The sequence below is a fragment of the Amblyraja radiata genome, chromosome 2 (genome assembly GCF_010909765.2).
Source record: "Amblyraja radiata isolate CabotCenter1 chromosome 2, sAmbRad1.1.pri, whole genome shotgun sequence".
NCBI classification, from domain to species: Eukaryota; Metazoa; Chordata; class Chondrichthyes; order Rajiformes; family Rajidae; genus Amblyraja; species Amblyraja radiata.
Window position 1 is genome coordinate 25,287,463 of NC_045957.1, and position 18,667 is coordinate 25,306,129.

The 18,667-nt window shown below is 40.3% G+C and overlaps 1 protein-coding gene across 4 annotated transcripts in view; it reads left to right on the forward strand.

The window, feature by feature from the left end:
- The window catches only part of obscn (obscurin, cytoskeletal calmodulin and titin-interacting RhoGEF), a 435,173-nt gene that overhangs the window by 381,946 nt on the left and 34,560 nt on the right, over nt 1–18,667 (forward strand). For all 4 annotated transcript variants that reach the window (XM_033043588.1, XM_033043597.1, XM_033043606.1 and 1 more), the window contains 6 exons: nt 1,439–1,516; nt 3,399–3,571; nt 5,150–5,176; nt 5,846–5,998; nt 15,610–15,655; nt 16,002–16,079. In XM_033043588.1, coding sequence (XP_032899479.1) covers nt 1,439–1,516; nt 3,399–3,571; nt 5,150–5,176; nt 5,846–5,998; nt 15,610–15,655; nt 16,002–16,079 — 555 coding nt within the window. The remainder of the gene's footprint in view (nt 1–1,438; nt 1,517–3,398; nt 3,572–5,149; nt 5,177–5,845; nt 5,999–15,609; nt 15,656–16,001; nt 16,080–18,667) is intronic.

The following is an 18,667-nucleotide window of genomic DNA, read 5'->3' on the forward strand; positions in this document are numbered from 1 at the left end:
TGCAATACGGTTAATGTAGTTTATGTAGATTTCACTAAAGCTTTTGACATCATTCCACATGAGAGACTAATCCAAAAGATTAGAATACATAGGATCTTGGGTGGCAAATAGGAGGTGTGAACAACAAATTTGCAGAAGACATGAAAATTGGTGGAGGTGTTGATAGTAAAAAGGGATGCCTTAAGGGCCTGTCCCACCAGCATGCGATTGCAAGTGTCTAGCGCGATCAAACGTGGTCGCTTGAGGCGTACGGCCGGGCGGGGCCGGTCCCACTTCGATCGCGGGAGGCGTATGGAGTTGTGCGGGGCTGGTCCCGACATCGCGCGGGGCTCCAAAAATCTTGCACTGTCCGAAAATCCCGCGCGCCAACGGCCTGTCGGCCCGCAGGTGCATTGCGGGCGTACGCGCACCTTGACTAGCGCGTGGTGTTGCGCGATGACGTCACCGCCCGGCGTGCCGTTGCGTGATGACGTCACCGCCCGGCGTGCCGTTGCGTGATGACGTCACCGCGCGACGCCGTGCGACGTCCAAATTCAGTCGGCCCGCCTCCTGCCCAGCTGATTGGTGAGTATGACGTAAATTACGTCACTCGCGAACTTTGCGCGTACTTACCGCGAATTTAGCGCGAACTCCGCTTCAGTTTGGTCGCGCTGGACACATGCAATCGCATGCTGGTGGGACAGGCCCTTTAGGCTACAGGATGATATTGTTGGCTTGGTAAAATGGGCAGATGATATCAAATGGAACTTAATCCCAATAAGATGTGATAGGATGCATTTTGGAAAGTCTAATAAGATTAGCCCAGGCACAAATAAATAGTAGGTCCCAAGGTACTTTGGAGGAACAGATGGACTGTGGTGTACAGTGGGTAGATAAGGTGTTCAGAAGGCAGACAGAATATTGGCCCGGTCAGAGAGTAAAAGAGCAGGAAGAACATGGTGCAATTTTTAGTAAAACACCAATAGCTGTTTTGCTAACCTAGTCACCAGATTATACAACATCAAGGTCTGGGTTTGTTTTCCTTGGAACTGAGAGGTTGAGTGGGGGATCTAAAGTGAGGTGAACAAATTTAAGAGGGACTTAGATAGGAGTGATGGAAAATAACATTGTCCCATAGAAGAGGTGTATTAAACCAGAGGACATGGTTAAGATAAGTGTTAGTAGGTTTAGAGAGTATTTAAAGAGATTTTTGTCACTCAGAGGATGAACGCACTACCTGAGTGTGTGGCAGGAAGGTTCACAATATTTAAGAAGAAACTCCAGGAGCATGTGAATTATCAAAAGCATAGGGCAAATACTAGAAAATTGAATTAATATCCATGATACAATAGTTAATGCCAGCTTAGTGGGTTGAAGGACTATTTCTGTGCTGTATGATTCTACAACCAAGATCAAATTTTAATACATTGTTAAATGTATATGTTATTGTTTTGTCTAGGTTAGGAACTATATCCAGCAGATTTTGGAAGGAGTCCATTATCTCCACAACAACAATATTCTTCATCTTGATATAGAAGTAAGATTCTTCCTTTAAAATGTATTAAACTTCTTATCGATTATACACTCAACTGAAAGCTTCTGTAAAGGATGTCCATGTTTTCTTTATTTGTGTAATAGCTGGCAAAGGTGAGACACCATCCATATTAGAATTATTTCTAGGTTCACTTTCGTGCAAATATTCTGCAGTAAGTATGAAAAGGAGGCGGCGGTCACGGTGGCGCAGCGGTAGAGTTGCTGCCTTACGGTGGCTCCAGCGCCAGAGACCCTGGTTTGAACCCGACTACGGGTTCTGTCTGTATGGAGTTTGTACGTTCTCCCCATGACCTGCGTGGGTTTTCTCCGAAATCTTTGGTTTCCTCCCACACTCCAAAGACGTACAGGTTTATCTGTTAATTGGCTTGATAAATGTTTTATTTTTTTAATTGTCCCTAGTGGGTGCAGGATGGTGTTAATGTGCGGGGATCGCTGGTTGGGGCGGACCCGGTCGGCCGAACAGCCTGTTTCCACGCTGTATCTCTAAACTAAACTAAACTAAAGGAGACACTGGAGCGTAATTTAAACCTATGACCAAAATGAGCTAAAAACTGGTGATGTATTCATCCTATCACCAATCCATGTGGTTAAAGATCCAGAGGCTGCAAGAGCAAACCAAACCATATTCCAGCTTTTGACCATATTAAAATATTAAAGCTTCATTCACTTGAAATCACTAATGTCAGTGTAGTACAAACATTCCCACTGCTTTTTCCACCTTTTCACACAGAGAGTGGTGAATCTCTGGAATTCTCTCCCACAGAAGGTAGTTGAGGCCAGTTCATTGGCTATATTTAAGAGGGAGTTAGATGTGGCCCTTGTGGCTAAAGGGATCAGGGGGTATGGAGAGAAGGCAGGGATGGGATACCGAGTTGGATGATCAGCCATAATCATATTGAATGGCGGTGCAGGCTCGAAAGGCCGAATGGCCTACTCCTGCACCTATTTTCTATGTTTTGTACTTCACTGAGAAAACTCTAATGTCGCAAGCTAACAAGCTACACATTTTCTCATTTTGTACATTGCTACAGAAGATGTTGCAGGCTTGTATTTCGTAAAGTGTGGCTTCAGTAGTTTTTTTTAATTAAATGTGACCTTTGTTGATTTTGAAAGTACATTTTTACACACCTGAAATTAAAACAAGAGTGCTCGAAACACTCAGCATGTCAGGCAGCATCTGCGGAAAGAAAAACAGAGTTAATGTTTCAAAACTGAGAAAAGGCCGATTTAAAATATTAAAACAGTTTATTTTTCCACAGGTGCTGTGTTATTGCTGTTCTGCTTTTCTTGCATTTCCGTTTCTATTTCAGTTTTCCAGCATCTGGATTAAAAACAAGTCTGACTGCATCTGTGGGAAGAGAAACAGAGTTAACATTTCAGGTTGATGAACCTTCATCAGATCTGAAATGGGTCTTTGATCTGAAACGTTAACTCTTTTTCTCTTCACTGGGATGTGGCCTGACCTGAATATTTTCAACGTTTTATGTTTTTATTTTAGATATACAATATCTATGGTTTTTTTCAGTTCCAGCATCTACAGATTTTATTACCATTATCTACAGTTTTTAAAAATATTTTTTATATGTCTGGATCGTTTACTTTTTGGATCGTTATTGACATTTGGCTCATTTCTTTCTAGTGTCTAAAAACCTCCTGAAACCAGTTCCTTTCCTCCTACAACTATCAACCTTTCATAAGTTTGATATTTTTTAAACATTGCTACTTCATTTATCTTAACATTTAGTTTCTGCATTCCAGTTGAACTTTTGTTTTCTCTAATAAAGAGTTTGCAGAGTGATGCCGCGTGCTGTGAATTTATTATTGCTGACATTTTTAATGCTGTTGTTTTTCATTTCTTTTATTAGCCTGCTAACATTCTCATGGTGCATCCAGAAAGAGACGATATCAAGATTTGTGATTTTGGATTTGCGCAAGAACTCTTACGAGACAAGCTGCAGTTTAGCGAATATGGCTGCCCAGAATTTGTGGCCCCAGAAATTGTTTCCCAGGATCCAATTTCAACAGCCACTGACATATGGTAATGAAGCAGTGTATTGGGATTTCAAGCAATAAATGCAGACATACACAATTTAGGTTGTGTTAGACTTCTCTGCCTAAAATTGCATTGAGCTGTTCTTTTCAGCACTCTGATCCATCGTTGATTTAACCTGTGGTAAATCAGATTACCAATCATTTATACATGAAATCTCAAAACTGGATTGGGCATTTCTGGCTATTGTCCATATTTGTGCATTCAGACTCTTGCACCATCAGACAGGTACCTAATGCCATCTGTTGCTATGCAATGCATGTCTCAACCACTCTTGACATAAATTTGCAACCCACAATTTTAGAAACTTGTTCATTGATATTCACTTTGTATCTTGAACTGAAACTAGTTTTTTGTGACTGCTATTGTTTAGTAGGCACGAGAAACAAGTTTCAGATCAAGATACACAATGAATACTAATGAACAAGCTTCCAAGGAAAGGTTTAACTCCATGTACATCAATTAGATTACTCTATTGCAATCATGCCCTTTGGCCCACAACATTTGTGAGGAACATGATGCCAAGTTAATCTCATCTGCCTTTAAGTGATCCATATCTCTCCATTCCCTGCATATCCATGTTCCCATCTAAAAGCCTCTTAAATGTCACTATCATATCTACTTCCTCCACCACCACCATCCCTGGCAGCTCTGCCCCACACATCTCCTTTAGACTTTCTCACCCTCTAACCTTTGACATTTCCATCCTGGGAAAAATATTCTGACTGTCTACCCTATCAATGCCTCTCATAATTTATATAGTTCTATCAGTCTCCCCTCAACCTCTGATGCTCCAGAAAGAAAACTAATAATGTGAGGTTATACAGACTTAAAATATCTGAGCATGTGAAGAATGTAAATAAAGATTCTTTGTACATAGGATCTTTGCAGACGCCTCATACGTGTGATCACCTACCCTCAGCCCTGACCACCGCATTCCACACCAGGCACAAACTTACCTGGCATGCCCTTATTGGAGAATAATGGATCACGACAGAAATATATGGTATAATTTTGTAATCGAGACAATTTGACCTGATAATGATCACCAGCTGAATTTATATCAGATATTAACTATTTTTGATGGTATAGTTGAGTACTGGACCAGGCTGAATTAATAATTCTTAGGGTAAGAAGATGGGGAGATAAAACTGTTACTGAGAACAAAAAAAGTTAAGTTTGAAGATATATTAGGGGAAACACTTATTTTCTTTCCATCACATAAACATTGCTGATATCTGTTACACACACTGTTTCCACCATGCTCCAGCTTTAGATTTACCACAGCCTCACTCTTTTGATGAACGTCTCACTTTGTAGAAGTGCATTGCTCACCTCCTATAATATTGAGATGCATGGATTCAGGGTGGGTGTGCTTTGGCTTTGGTCTTTTCACTTTAACTTTGGCCTTTTCACTTTTACTTCTCACCCAACTGAAATCTATCCATCTGAGTGTAAATTGCCAGTAATTTAAAATCTTTGCTGGCACAGTTATGTTGAGAGTATTTTTGTAGTAATAGAATTATCACTAACACTCTTCTCACTTTAATTTTTTTTTCTAAACAGGTCAATTGGGGTGATCACATTTCTGTGGTAAGACTACAATTCTAAATTAGCATTTTTGATTTTTTAATTTTGTCTGAGAGTTTATATTTCATTCGCTCCCAGCACTGTGATCAAGGGTGACACTGGTGCAACTGATTGAGCTGCTGCTTCACATAACCAGAGACCCGGCTTTGATCCTGAATGTGGGTGCTGATTGTGTGTAGTTTGCATGTTCTCTCTGTGACTCCATGGGTTTCCTCTGGGTGCTCCAGTTTACTTCCTCATCCCAAAGGCAGGTTTGTAGGTTAATTGGCCTCTATAAATTGCCCCTAGTTCGTAAAGAGTGGATGGGAAAGCGGGATAACATACAACTATTATGAACAGGTGATTGATTCTGAGCATGAACTCGGTGAGGCAAAGCTCCTGTTTACATGCTGTATCTCAAAACTGAACTAAACTAAGTCATGAGGAATGGCCTAGGTTTTCTGTCTATTCATTTTAATAACCAGGTTGGAGAATATTCTGGGAAACAGCAAAGCAAGAATCACTGAAAGTTAGTATGCAGATTCAGCAAGCGGTTATGAAGGACAAGTTCTCCATTTGTCTTAATTGCAAGAAGAGTTGAAAAAACACTGCATGGTTTTGTTCACAATGTTAATTACTTCAAATGCATTAATTATCACAATGTCTGATAACAATTATTTTGATTTATTTAAGTTTAACAGGTAATTGTCCATTTTCTGGTGAAAATGACAAAAGTACACTCTTAAATGTGAAAGAAGGATGCTTCTCATGGAATGAGCATGATTTGGATTGTACAACCGAAAATGCTCGAAGTTTTGTAAGGAGAATAATTACATTAATTCCAAAGTAAGTGGATATTAGCATGTGCTTCATTTTAGTATAGCAGTATATTTACTTGTGTTTTCGTGAGTAGATATTAACTAAAAATGTACAAGCTAGAACTAATAATGAATGGAAAAAAAAAGTTGCCGTTTTTAACTTTTTACATTTTAGTTACATTATTTTTATTTTCTTCCCAAGTTATAACATTATATGGTTTAATTTGGATTTTTTAATTTGGCAGCATGCTCAACTCAGTCATGGTTGGTTAAAGGGCCTGTTTCTTGTGCTGTGCTGTTCTATGTTCTGTGTTCTATTCCTAACGTGTTATGTTCACCTGGGTTAAGATGATTGAGTAAATATTTGCAAAACTTTGCATAACAGGCATATACTGATGAAAACACTTGTTCAATTCCAAGCATTCCCCATTTTAAACACTAGCTTCTTGGTGCCTGTTAATGAATCAAGTTGCGGGCATATGTATCCTCAATTTAAAATGTAAACCCAATCAGTCCACAATAGCCTGATACATATTCTTGTTAAGCCTACGGTTATTGAGGGATGCAGAATCAAGGAGAATAGGTGAAGTTAAGAAGCATACATGCTGTCAGCTAATAAATGGTTGAGTAGGTGATAGGGACTCTACAGTCTCGCAAACTAAATGGATGCAAGGAAGGGGGAAAGCAGGGAGGATTTCCAGTGTCTGCCAATAGTGGCCATGGAATGACTGCAACACCCATGTAAATACATGTGGCCAGAAGCATTTTCAGCCTTGGCCATTAATCAAGTGGTGAAACAGGCTTGTGTTCCATTACAACTCCAGGGCCTGTCCCACTTAAGCGATTTTTTCAGCGACTTGCCGGCACCTGCCATAGTTGCAGAAGGTCGCCGAAAAATTTCAAAATGTTGAAAATCCAGTGGCGACCAGAAAAAGGTACGACTCTTTGGGCGACTACTCACGACCGTACAGGCAACATGTCGCGGGGTTGATGCCTGCATGTAGCAATGTTACAAAATTTTGAGACTTTAAAAATAAAGTCTGTAATTTATCCCATCAGATAAAGCATAAAAAGAAGTTTAATTTGTCACCTAATTCACTTTCATATCTTCAGTATTAAAAAAATTATGGCCATTTTCATACTCGGAAATTAGCATCTTCCCTTTTGCTTTTCCATTGACTTAACACAAAAGCTGTGATCGAGGACAGTCAAATGACCATAACATTCTTAAAAATTAAGAGAACTAAAATACATTTTCAGTTATTATAGATTGAAGCATTCTGAAACAAATATGAAACAATCTTACTTAGATGACTTGAAATTAAAGCATATAATTAGTTAGTTACCTAATTGTAGCTAATTACAAAATTCAATTACTAGCTCTAAACATCTATCAATTTCTTAAGCATAGATTAACATTTTTAAATAGCCTCAGTGTCCAAATAACATCACACAAGAATTCACAATATAACATAATTTTTAAATCTCATTGTCATGGATTTATAGGCCAAATGGAAGGAATTTAATGTTTAATACCTGTAAATTAATGGCCATTTAAATCATCTTGTGAGTGGGTTATTCTGGAACGCGATAATTTGGAACGTTGCGGTTTGCGGTGATTTAGACCCCCATATCGGCATGCCGGTTCGTATGGGAACTAAATCACCATTTCGCAACTTAAAATGTGAACTTATGCATCTTATGGACCACTTTTATACATAAAAATAAACGGCTTTCTTTTACCTGTCACCTACATGAAATCCGTCCCCGTTGTCGGCGTTGACTGCTTTAAAAGCTGATTTTAAAATGACTCCAGCGCTGAACTAGTCGGGCGATTTAAAAAAAAAAAATACACAGAACGGCCGTCGGAACGATTCTTCAGCAAAAGCTTGCACTCCAAACAAATAAAATCCAGGACAAGGTAGGAAAATAACTGCGTTTTTACCCCGGCCCCCCCCCTCAAAGGCGCCAAAATCACGCACACGGCCAGTGGCAGAATTGCAGCGCCGCTGAAGGTAAGTATTGTAACATACCTACTGTATGGTCGTGAGTTGTGGCCCAAGAGTCGTACCTTTTTCTGGTCGTCGCTGGATTTTCAACATTTTGAAAATTTTCGGCAACCTTCTGTGACTATGAAGGGTGCTGGCAAGTCGCCTAAAAATTGCGTAAGTCGGACAGACCCTTTAGACTGGCAAATAAGTATTTTGCCCTTCTAAAACAAACATAAAAAGGTGGTGGCACCAATTTAGCACACTTGCTTTCAGTACTATAAGCAGGGATAGCCACAGGCTGAGGTGGTCCAACATAGCTCTCTCGATCTCTGCCCCTCTAACTGTATATCTCCCTCCATCTCTACTTCAGAGCTGGTTCAACATACACTGCAAGATAATTATTTTCTGTACAATTATGTTATATAACTGACAGTGGAAAGAACCTTGACAATATCAATGTTCTTGTGTCAATAATAAAAATGTTTAACCTGTAGAAGTTAGTGGGAAATAAAATGGCGTTTTACAACAAAATTAGAAGCCACAATATTGTGTTTTCCAGTAATGATTAACAATAAAAAGATGTTACAAAGGATCAGGTGAGGGCAGACAGAGTAGTTGACACAAATACTAGATCAGTTGGGGAAAATAATCACGCCAATTAAAAAGTGTGAAATATAAAATGTGTAGTAACAGAAATCCTACTGAGGCCTTATTTCCTTCTCATTTGTTTTTGATGTTCTAATTGGTCTCTGATGACAATTGTTCTTCTGAGGGGGCCTGTAAGAATCATATTTCATTTTGACTTTTAGTTGTATTTTTCACTCCTGTACTTATACTTGTTAATTCTCTCTTCTTTATATCTGCCTTCCCCTCTGTCAACCCCTCTATCTCTATCTCTAACTATCCCTCATCCTCTATCTGTACCTCTATCTCTAACCTTCCCCCCGCTATCTCTCTCACTCTCTCTCTATTTCTCTCACTCTGCCAACCTTGCAGATTGTGAGTTCTAGGTCATAGCACTCTGAGTAAAATTGCTGTTCCCAACATCCCTTTGGCATCACTATAAGTTTCTGCTCCTGGTCCATGAACCATCCACTAATAGGACAGCTTCTCTCTACTAATTCAATCTAAACCTATCATTAACATGTACACCTTATTAAATCTCTTCTTAATTTTCTTTACTGCAAGAAAAACAATCAAAACATCTCGCATATCAGAATTTCTTTGTCCTGAAAACCCTTTGGTTAATTTATTCAGGACCCTGTCCAGGACATTCACATACTTCCTAGAGGGCAATATTCAGAATTGGATACAGCCAATTTCAGTTCAACCTAAACAGTGTTTTGTAAAGTTCAACGTTCCCACTCTATGCTGTAAGTGACCATTCGCTAAATGGGGACCAGATGACTGAATGAACCTGCTGGCTACAGAATGGGAGCAGTTTATAGAGATGAGATGCCAAATAAATTTAGACAAAGTCCTGAGAATTTTAAATTTGAAACAAATTTTTAATTTGAATTACGTTTGTGGCCAAGGTATGACTATTAATTGGTAAAGGTGGGTGATGAATGAGCAAGTCTTGGTGGAGAAAGAAAGGACACCAAAGTTGTCATTTAGCTGAATGAAGTTTGATGAGGATAAAGGATGTGTGGTCATGCCAAGAGACTATTAGAAATGTCAAATTTGTATGTGACAGAAACATTGGTCTTCAGAATCCTTCCTAATAAAGAAAGGTGAATTACCATTAAAGCATTTCTGGAACAATTGGGAACGGTCCATATTTTGTAATCTAGACGCTGTGACATCCATCCATCCATCCATCCATCCATCCACCAGCCAGCAGCCATCAGCCAGCCATCCATCCAGCCAGCCAGCCATCCACCAGCCAGCCAGCCAGCCAGCCTCCAGCATCCATCCACCAGCCAGACAGCCACCAGCCAGCCAGCCATCCAGCCAGCCAGCCATCCAGAAGCCATCCAGTCCAGCCAGCCATCACCACATCCATCCAGCCAGCCACCATCCAGCCACCCATCCAGCCATCCACCAGACAGCCAGCCATCCATCCATCCATCCATGCCATCCATCCATCCATCCATCCTCCTCCATCCATCCATCCATCCATCCATCCATCCATCCATCCATCCATCCATCCATCCATCCATCCATCCATCCATCCATCCATCCATCCATCCATCCATCCATCCATCCATCCATCCATCCATCCATCCATCCATCCATCCATCCATCCATCCATCCATCCATCCAAAAAATCTACGTGGTAATGATTAAATATTACCCTCTGCCCCTCTCTCTCTCTGCCCCTCTCTCTCTCTCTGCCCCTCTCTCTCTCTGCCCCTCTCTCTCTCTGCCCCTCTCTCTCTGCCCCTCTCTCTCTGCCCCTCTCTCTTGCTCTGCCCCTCTCTCTCTCTCTTCCCTCTCTCTCTCTCTGCCCCTCTCTCTCTCTGACCCTCTCTCTCTCTTCCCTCTCTCTCTATGCCCTCTCTCTCTCTACCCCCTCCCTCTCCCTGTCTAGCCGCACCTGCGAGTTGGGGGATATGCGTGAGTGGATAGGGCGGGGGATGGGGTAAAAGGAGCGAATGAATAATATTAATATAATATCAAGGGGGTGGTTAGTGTGGGGGGTGGTTAGTGTGTGTGGGGGGTGGTTAGTGTGTGTGGGGTGGTTAGTGTGTGTGTGACGCCACAGGCCGCCGCCCCCCCACCGCAACCGGGACCCATTTGGTCTAGTATACTATTAAAAGTGTCATCTTGTATGTGGCGTGTATATGTATGTGTGTATGTGGTTTTTCTACCTTCTAACTAAATATTCCAGGATTTCGTTGCTTCAGGTGTGATAGAATTGGAGGGGCAAGAGGTGGAGGTGTTGCATTGCTTGTCAGGGAAGATATTACAGCAGTGCTTTGGCAGGATAGATTGGAGGGCTCATCTAGGGAGGCTATTTGGGTGGAACTGAGAAGTGGGAAAGGTGTAGCAACACTTATAGGGGTGTATTATAGACCGCCAAATGGGGATCGAGAATTGGAAGAGCAAATATGTAAGGAGATAGCAGATATTAGTAGTAAGCACAAGGTAGTGATTGTGGGAGATTTCAACTTTCCACACATAGACTGGGAAACACATTCTGTAAATGGGCTGGATGGTTTGGAGTTTGTAAAATGTGTGCAGGATAGTTTTTTGCAGCAATACATAGAGGTACCTACTAGAGGAGGGGCAGTGCTGGACCTCCTGTTAGGAAATGAGACGGGACAGGTGGCGGAGGTATGCGTTGGGGAGCACTTCGGGTCCAGTGATCACAATACCATTAGTTTCAATATAATTATGGAGAGGGTCAGAACTGGACCTAGGGTTGAGATTTTTGATTGGAGAAAGGCTAACTTTGATGAGATGCGAAATGATTTAAAAGGAGTGAACTGGGACATTTTGTTTTATGGGAAGGATGTAGAAGAGAAATGGAGGACATTTAAAGGGGAAATTTTAAGAGTACAGAATCTTTATGTTCCTGTTCGGTTGAAAGGAAACAGTAAAAATTGGAAAGAGCCCTGGTTTTCAAGGGAAATTGGACATCTTGTTCGGAAAAAGAGGGAGGTCTACAATAATTATAGGCAGCATGAAGTAAATGAGGTGCTTGAGGAGTATAAGGAATGTAAAAAGAATCTTAAGAAAGAAATTAGAAAAGCTAAAAGAAGATATGAGGTTGCTTTGGCAAGTAAGGTGAAAGTAAATCCAAAAGGTTTCTACAGCTATATTAATAGCAAAAGGATAACGAGGGATATAATTGGTCCATTGGAGAGACAGAGTGGACAGCTATCTGCAGAGCCAAAAGAGATGGGGGGAGATATTGAACAATTTCTTTTCTTCGGTATTCACCAAGGAGAAGGATATTGAATTATGTGAGGTAAGGGAAACTAGTAGAGTAGCTATGGATACTATGAGTTTCAAAGTAAAAGAAGTACTGACACTTTTGAAAAATATAAAAGTGGATAAGTCTCCAGGTCCTGACAGGATATTCCCTAGGACAGTGGTTCTCAAATGGGGGTACGCGTACCCCTGGGGGTAAGTGAAGGCACTCCAGGGGGTACGTGAGATTTTAAAATATAGGCCTACATATATGTAGGCCTATATTTTTGCGCTGGTTAGGTGGTACTTGGCTGAAAAAATATTTCACAGGGGGTACGTCACTGAAAAAAGGTTGAGAACCACTGCCCTAGGACATTGAGGGAAGTTAGTGTAGAAATAGCCGGGGCTATGACAGAAATATTTCAAATGTCATTAGAAACGGGAATAGTCCCCGAGGATTGGCGTACTGCGCATGTTGTTCCATTGTTTAAAAAGGGTTCTAAGAGTAAACCTAGCAATTATAGACCTGTTAGTTTGACTTCAGTGGTGGGCAAATTAATGGAAAAGATACTTAGAGATAATATATATAAGCATCTGGATAAACAGGGACTGATTAGGAACAGTCAACATGGATTTGTGCCTGGAAGGTCATGTTTGACTAATCTTCTTGAATTTTTTGAAGAGGTTACTAGGGAAATTGACGAGGGTAAAGCAGTGGATGTTGTCTATATGGACTTTAGTAAGGCCTTTGACAAGGTTCCTCATGGAAGGTTGGTTAAGAAGGTTCAACTGTTGGGTATAAATGCAGGAGTAGCAAGATGGATTCAACAGTGGCTGAATGGGAGATGCCAGAGGGTAATGGTGGATGGCTGTTTGTCGGGTTGGAGGCAGGTGACTAGTGGGGTGCCTCAGGGATCTGTGTTGAGTCCTTTGTTGTTTGTCATGTACATCAATGATCTGGATGAAGGTGTGGTAAATTGGATTAGTAAGTATGCTGATGATACCAAGATAGGGGGTGTTGTGGATAATGAAGAGGATTTTCAAAGTCTACAGAGTGATTTAGGCCATTTGGAAGAATGGGCTGAAAGATGGCAGGGAGTTTAATGCTGATAAATGTGAGGTGCTACACCTTGGCAGGACAAATCAAAATAGGACGTACATGGTAAATGGTAGGGAATTGAAGAATACAGTTGAACAGAAGGATCTGGGAATAACCGTGCATAGTTCCTTGAAGGTGGAATCTCATATAGATAGGGTGGTAAAGAAAGCTTTTGGTATGCTAGCCTTTATAAATCAGAGCATGTAATGTTAAAATTGTACAAGGCATTGGTGATACCAAATCTGGAATATGGTGTACAATTTTGGTCGCCCAATTATAGGAAGGATGTCAACAAAATAGAGAGAGTACAGAGGAGATTTACTAGAATGTTGCCTGGGTTTCAACAACTAAGTTACAGAGAAAGGTTGAATAAGTTAGGTCTTTATTCTCTGGAGCGCAGAAGGTTAAGGGGGGACTTGATAGAGGTCTTTAAAATGATGAGAGGGATACACAGAGTTGATGTGGACAAGCTTTTCCCTTTGAGAATAGGGAAGATTCAAACAAGAGGACATGACTTCAGAATTAAGGGACAGAAGTTTAGGGGTAACATGAGGGGAAACTTCTTTACTCAGAGAGTGGTAGCGGTGTGGAATGAGCTTCCAGTGGAAGTGGTGGAGGCAGGTTCGATGGTATTTAAAAATAAATTGGATAGGCATATGGATGAGAAGGGAATGGAGGGTTATGGTATGAGTGCAGGAAGGTGGGACTAAGGGAAAATAATTGTTCGGCACGGACTTGTAGGACGAGATGGCCTGTTTCCGTGCTGTAATTGTTATATGGTTATATGGATGGCGAGGTAATGGAGGAGGGAAGGGGGAAGAAGGAGGAGAGGGAGGGGATGTGGGAAGGAAGCAGAGGAGGGTTGGTAGATGGTGGGGGGAGGGAGGATGAAGGAGGGGAATAGGGGACTGAAGATAGAGAGTGAGATGCGTTCACATTGAATTTATATTTTACAGGTTATTGCCATTTTGAACTTTCAAAACATCGGTCGCGCTCCCATTTGCCGGCCGCGCTCCCATTTGCCGGCCGCGCCTGCGCAGTTGGGGGAAGGTTGCCGTGACTCATGTCACAAAGGGGATCTCTGGGGTCACAACGGGAACCCGTCAGCTGTGCCTGCACAGTTGGGGGCTATGGGTCAATGGTGGAATATTGCCTTGGGGGACGGGCACAACGGGTCCGTACATGGTCTCGTTTTACATAATTTACATAATTTTTTGGTTTTAAAAGAAAAAATATTAATTGATTTACTTAATTGAATCTCACCTCAAAAGCAGTGCATGCCAAAAATAGGTCTGAAAAACCATAATTCTAATTTATTGGTCAACACTTCCTCCATCTTTGGAGTTCTCTACCCAAAAGTACTGTGGATGCTGATATATTAAGTAAGTTCAAGGCTGAGATAGATAGATTTATCAACTACAGAACAAACCGGGATCATGTTGATCAGGCAAAAAGGGGGAGTTGAGACCAATGATAATATGAGCCATCATTTTATTGGATGCTGGAGTAGACTTGAGGGGGCCATATGGCCTAATTCTGTTCCTATTTCATATGTTTCTTAAGGGGGGAATGAGTGGCTGAATGGTTTAGGGGGAAATGTTCTACCTTAGATGGAGGTAACTGAGAACATGTTCACTGAAGATGGCATAATCAGAAAATATAATATTGAAAAAATGCTCCTGAAAGGTGTGCATTAAAGATATTTGGCAGCGCATTGTTACAACTTCAGCACACAACACCAGAAAGGTGGGTTACAGATTCATTCCCTGTAGTATCATAGAAATTTCACTCTTATCTGTGTCAATGCCACAAACTGTTTATCTGAGGCTTGGTAATTCCCAACAGAAGAAAAATAAGTTGTATGAAGTGGGATTAAGAAGGCCATGCCCATACTCTCACATTTAGAAGAAAGAGAGGTGATCTAATTGGAATTTACTACATTTTAAAAAGGGCCAGACGGTGTAGATGAGAATGATGTCCCCCCCCGGCATAAAACGTCTGGAATCAGGGATCACAGTAAAAAAGTAAGGGAATATCTTTTCAGCACTGTGATGAGATGGCATTTTCTTCACAATGGCTGTTGAATTCTCTACCCAAGAGAATTGTGAAGATTCATTACTGTGTACAATCAAGAAGAGATCGCTAGAATAAGGAATTGAGGTAACAAGTTGCTGCTTGCAAGTGGCAAGACTAACAATCTTATTGAATGGTGGAGCAGTAGAGACCAATTCACGGAAGGTTGAATGGCCTATTGCTGATTCCAGTTCTTTTGTTCTTGGTCTCACAATATTTGCAAGCATTGTGGAAGTCTCAGATGATACACTGCTACCCTCCCTCCTTTGGCCCTCCCCACCCCATCTTTGACCATTGATATCCCTTCAGAGATCAAGAAAATAAAACATTGTACAAATACATATAAAAAATTTAACTCTTCCATTGATTCAGTGGAATTATTATTATATTAAAAAAATGTATTTAATGAATAATGATGTGTATTTTGTTTGAAGTTAAAATAAAACTACGAACAATAAAAGTATAAAGCCATGCTATTGCCTCGATGGAATCATCGTATCAAAAATAATCTAAACAATTTTCATTTTATGTATAAAATGCTAGAGGTTATTTAGCTGTTGATGTAAGTTTGTTAAAATTAGTGATTTGTATAAGAACTACTGAATTTCCATCTTCTAGGGATAGGCCAACAGCATCTGAATGTTTGAATGATCAGTGGTTTCAGGTATGACTTTTGCTTTTGCAAATTACTGAAATATGATGCAATTACCAATGGTGCCTGCATGTGTTTTTGCTTCGTGATAAACAAAGTATGCTTCTAAAAAATAGAAGAAAGACATTGGTAAATAATGACCCAACAAAATTGTTTTTGGAAAACTATAAAATATATATTTAATTTTATTTTTATTGTTTTAAATATTTTTAGTATCATTATTGCTGACACTTGATAGAACATTACTAAGCCTATTTTAGATTGCTGGATGTGATCTATCAAATACCTATCAAGAAACCATTCACATGTTCAAATAGTCATTTTTACGGATATAAAATTGACTGACTTTTTTTTCCAGGAGGAACAAAAGGTTCAACAGTTTTGTACAATTAATACAAAGAGATTGAAATTTTATTTATCAAGGAACAAGTGGCAGGTAAGATAACTTAGTTTTATGGTGATGCTTCACCTAACGGCCATGTTTGAAGGAGCGCTTAACCAGCTTTTTCCCCATTTACTTGGGGTTTTCATGTTTGATGAGACGGGACAGAATAATATAGTTTGTCTTGAATGCAAACACCCAGAGAGTTGTGAATTTGTGGAATTGTCTGCCACAGAAGGCAGTAGAGAACAATTCACTGGAAGAATTTAAAATAGAGTTAGATACTGCTCTAGGGGCTAGCGGAATCAAGGAATATGGGGAGAAGGCAGGCACGGGTTAGGGATTGTGGATGATCAGCCATGCTCACAATGAATGGCGGTGCTGGTTCGAAAGGCCAAATGGCCTCCTCCTGCACCTATTCTCTATGTTTCTATATCAACACTTACATTTGCACGAAGCTAGACTCTCAAGAGAGAGTTAGATTTAACTCTTAGGGTTAAAGGAGTCAAGGGATACGGGGGAAAAGCTTGTACGGGGTACTGATTTTAGATGATCAGCCATGATCATATTGAAGGGCTCGAAGGGCTGAATAGCCTACTCCTGCACCTATTTTTCTATGTTTCTATATGTTTCACTAATCCTATTAGAAAATGCAATACAAAAGAAGGGTAATGAGTTAATAAGTGCATTTCTAACACCTGGCCTATGCATGAGTTAACTAATTATAATTATAGTCTCTACCATAATTAATTTGTGGTAAAGCTTTCAAATTCTAATAAATCGTGTATGGGAATGTTCCTCCCACTTTTCTTCTTGTTTAATAATTCTACATTCAAATCCCTTTGTTACAAAGGAATCAATCAGTGAAAGTAGCCTCACAGATCCCTCTCTCAAATCTTGGCGCAATCTTGAAAAATTATTGCATTCTCTTTTAAAATTTTCTATTGCAAGTGAAAATTCTTTCTTCATAATTCCAACTTTAATGTTTTGTTCCTTACTAATCATTGTTGTAACCCATTTATTACTTGAACATATAATAGTGCAACGTAGGAAAAGGCCCTTCAGCCCACGACATCTGTGCTGAACACAGTGCTTAAGTAAACTATTCCATCTGCCTGTACATGGTCCATATCCCTCCACCCCCAGCTTGTTCACGTGCCTGTCTAAATGCCCCTTAAATGTTACTATTTCTCCTCTGTTTCTCCTACTCCCCTGGCTTCACATCCCAGGCCACCAAAAAAAGTTAAGTATGCCATATGCATTTTTTACCACCTTATTTCCTTGTGTTGTCACTTTGAAGGAGATATGGACGTGCATCCCAAATATCCTTGATATATCAACGCTCCCAAGAGACCTGCCATTTACTGTATACTTTCCTTTTATATTTGAACTCCCAAAGAGCAATGCTTTTCACTTTCTGGGTTAAATTCCATCTGTCATTTCTCTGTCCATTTTTCCAACTGATCTATATCCTGCTATATCTTTTGTATCTGTATCACCTGAAAATTTAGTAATCAGCTCACCCAAATGATTTGTATACATGACAAAAAACAAACATACCAACGCTGATCCCCATAGAGCACCTCTGATCACAAACCTCCAGTCAAAAAAACATCCCACCACCATTACGTTCTATCTGTTGGAGATACAAAAGACTACAAATGCGTGAATCTTGAATTCAAAGTGCTGCAGGAACTCACCAAGCCAGGCAGTATCTGTGGAGGGAAATGGATAGACAATGTTTTGACTGTTCTTCGGTCTCAACCCAAATGCCATCTGTCCATTTGCTTCCCCAAATGCTGCCTGGCATCCTGAGTTCCTCCAGATTTTGTTTATTGTTCATGTCTGTGGATCCCATGTGCCTTAATCTTTTAGATCAACCTACCATAAGGGACCTTGTCAAATGCTTTACTAATATCCATGTTGATAACATTTATTGCCCTATCCTAAACAATCATCTTCGTCATCCCTTCAGAAAAACGAATTTGTTTATAGGACATGACCTCCCTTCCATACACAAAGCCATGCTAACTAACCTTAATGTCCATATTTTTCCACATTTGAATATAGCTTATCACAAAGAATATTTAATGTTCTATTAGTGCCGTGAGAGGGAAATCACCAAGATTCTACATATTTAGTGTCACACCCTTGCCTGTGTGCTCCGTGCAATGTTGATTAAAGTTCAAGATTCATTGTTGGAGGGAATGGGGATGTAAGCTGATCACAGGGGTTCGATTGCTTGGAGGTGACCTTGTTTGGAGGCTGGAGGAACCTCTCTGTCCTCTACAGGTCCAAAATCAGTACTCTATATGCATTTACGTCCTTCCCGCCTCACTTCATGAAATACTTGAGGGCCAGGATTCCTAGACATTCCAGGTTCATGAGTAAAGAACACAAAATGCAGACAGACAGACAGCCTCCAGTTTTATTAATAGGTCCACCTACTGAGAGCGATTGGTCACCTTGCTCCATAGTCCTCAATGAACATCATCAGATCAGATCCTCTGTTCATTAATTTCAGTGTATAAATTGTTTACCATTTTTGCTGAACAACAGTAAATTGAAAATGGGTTGTTTTATTTGCAATATAAAGACCAGAGCTTTTTTATTACAATGTTTCAAAGTTTAAGAATATGATG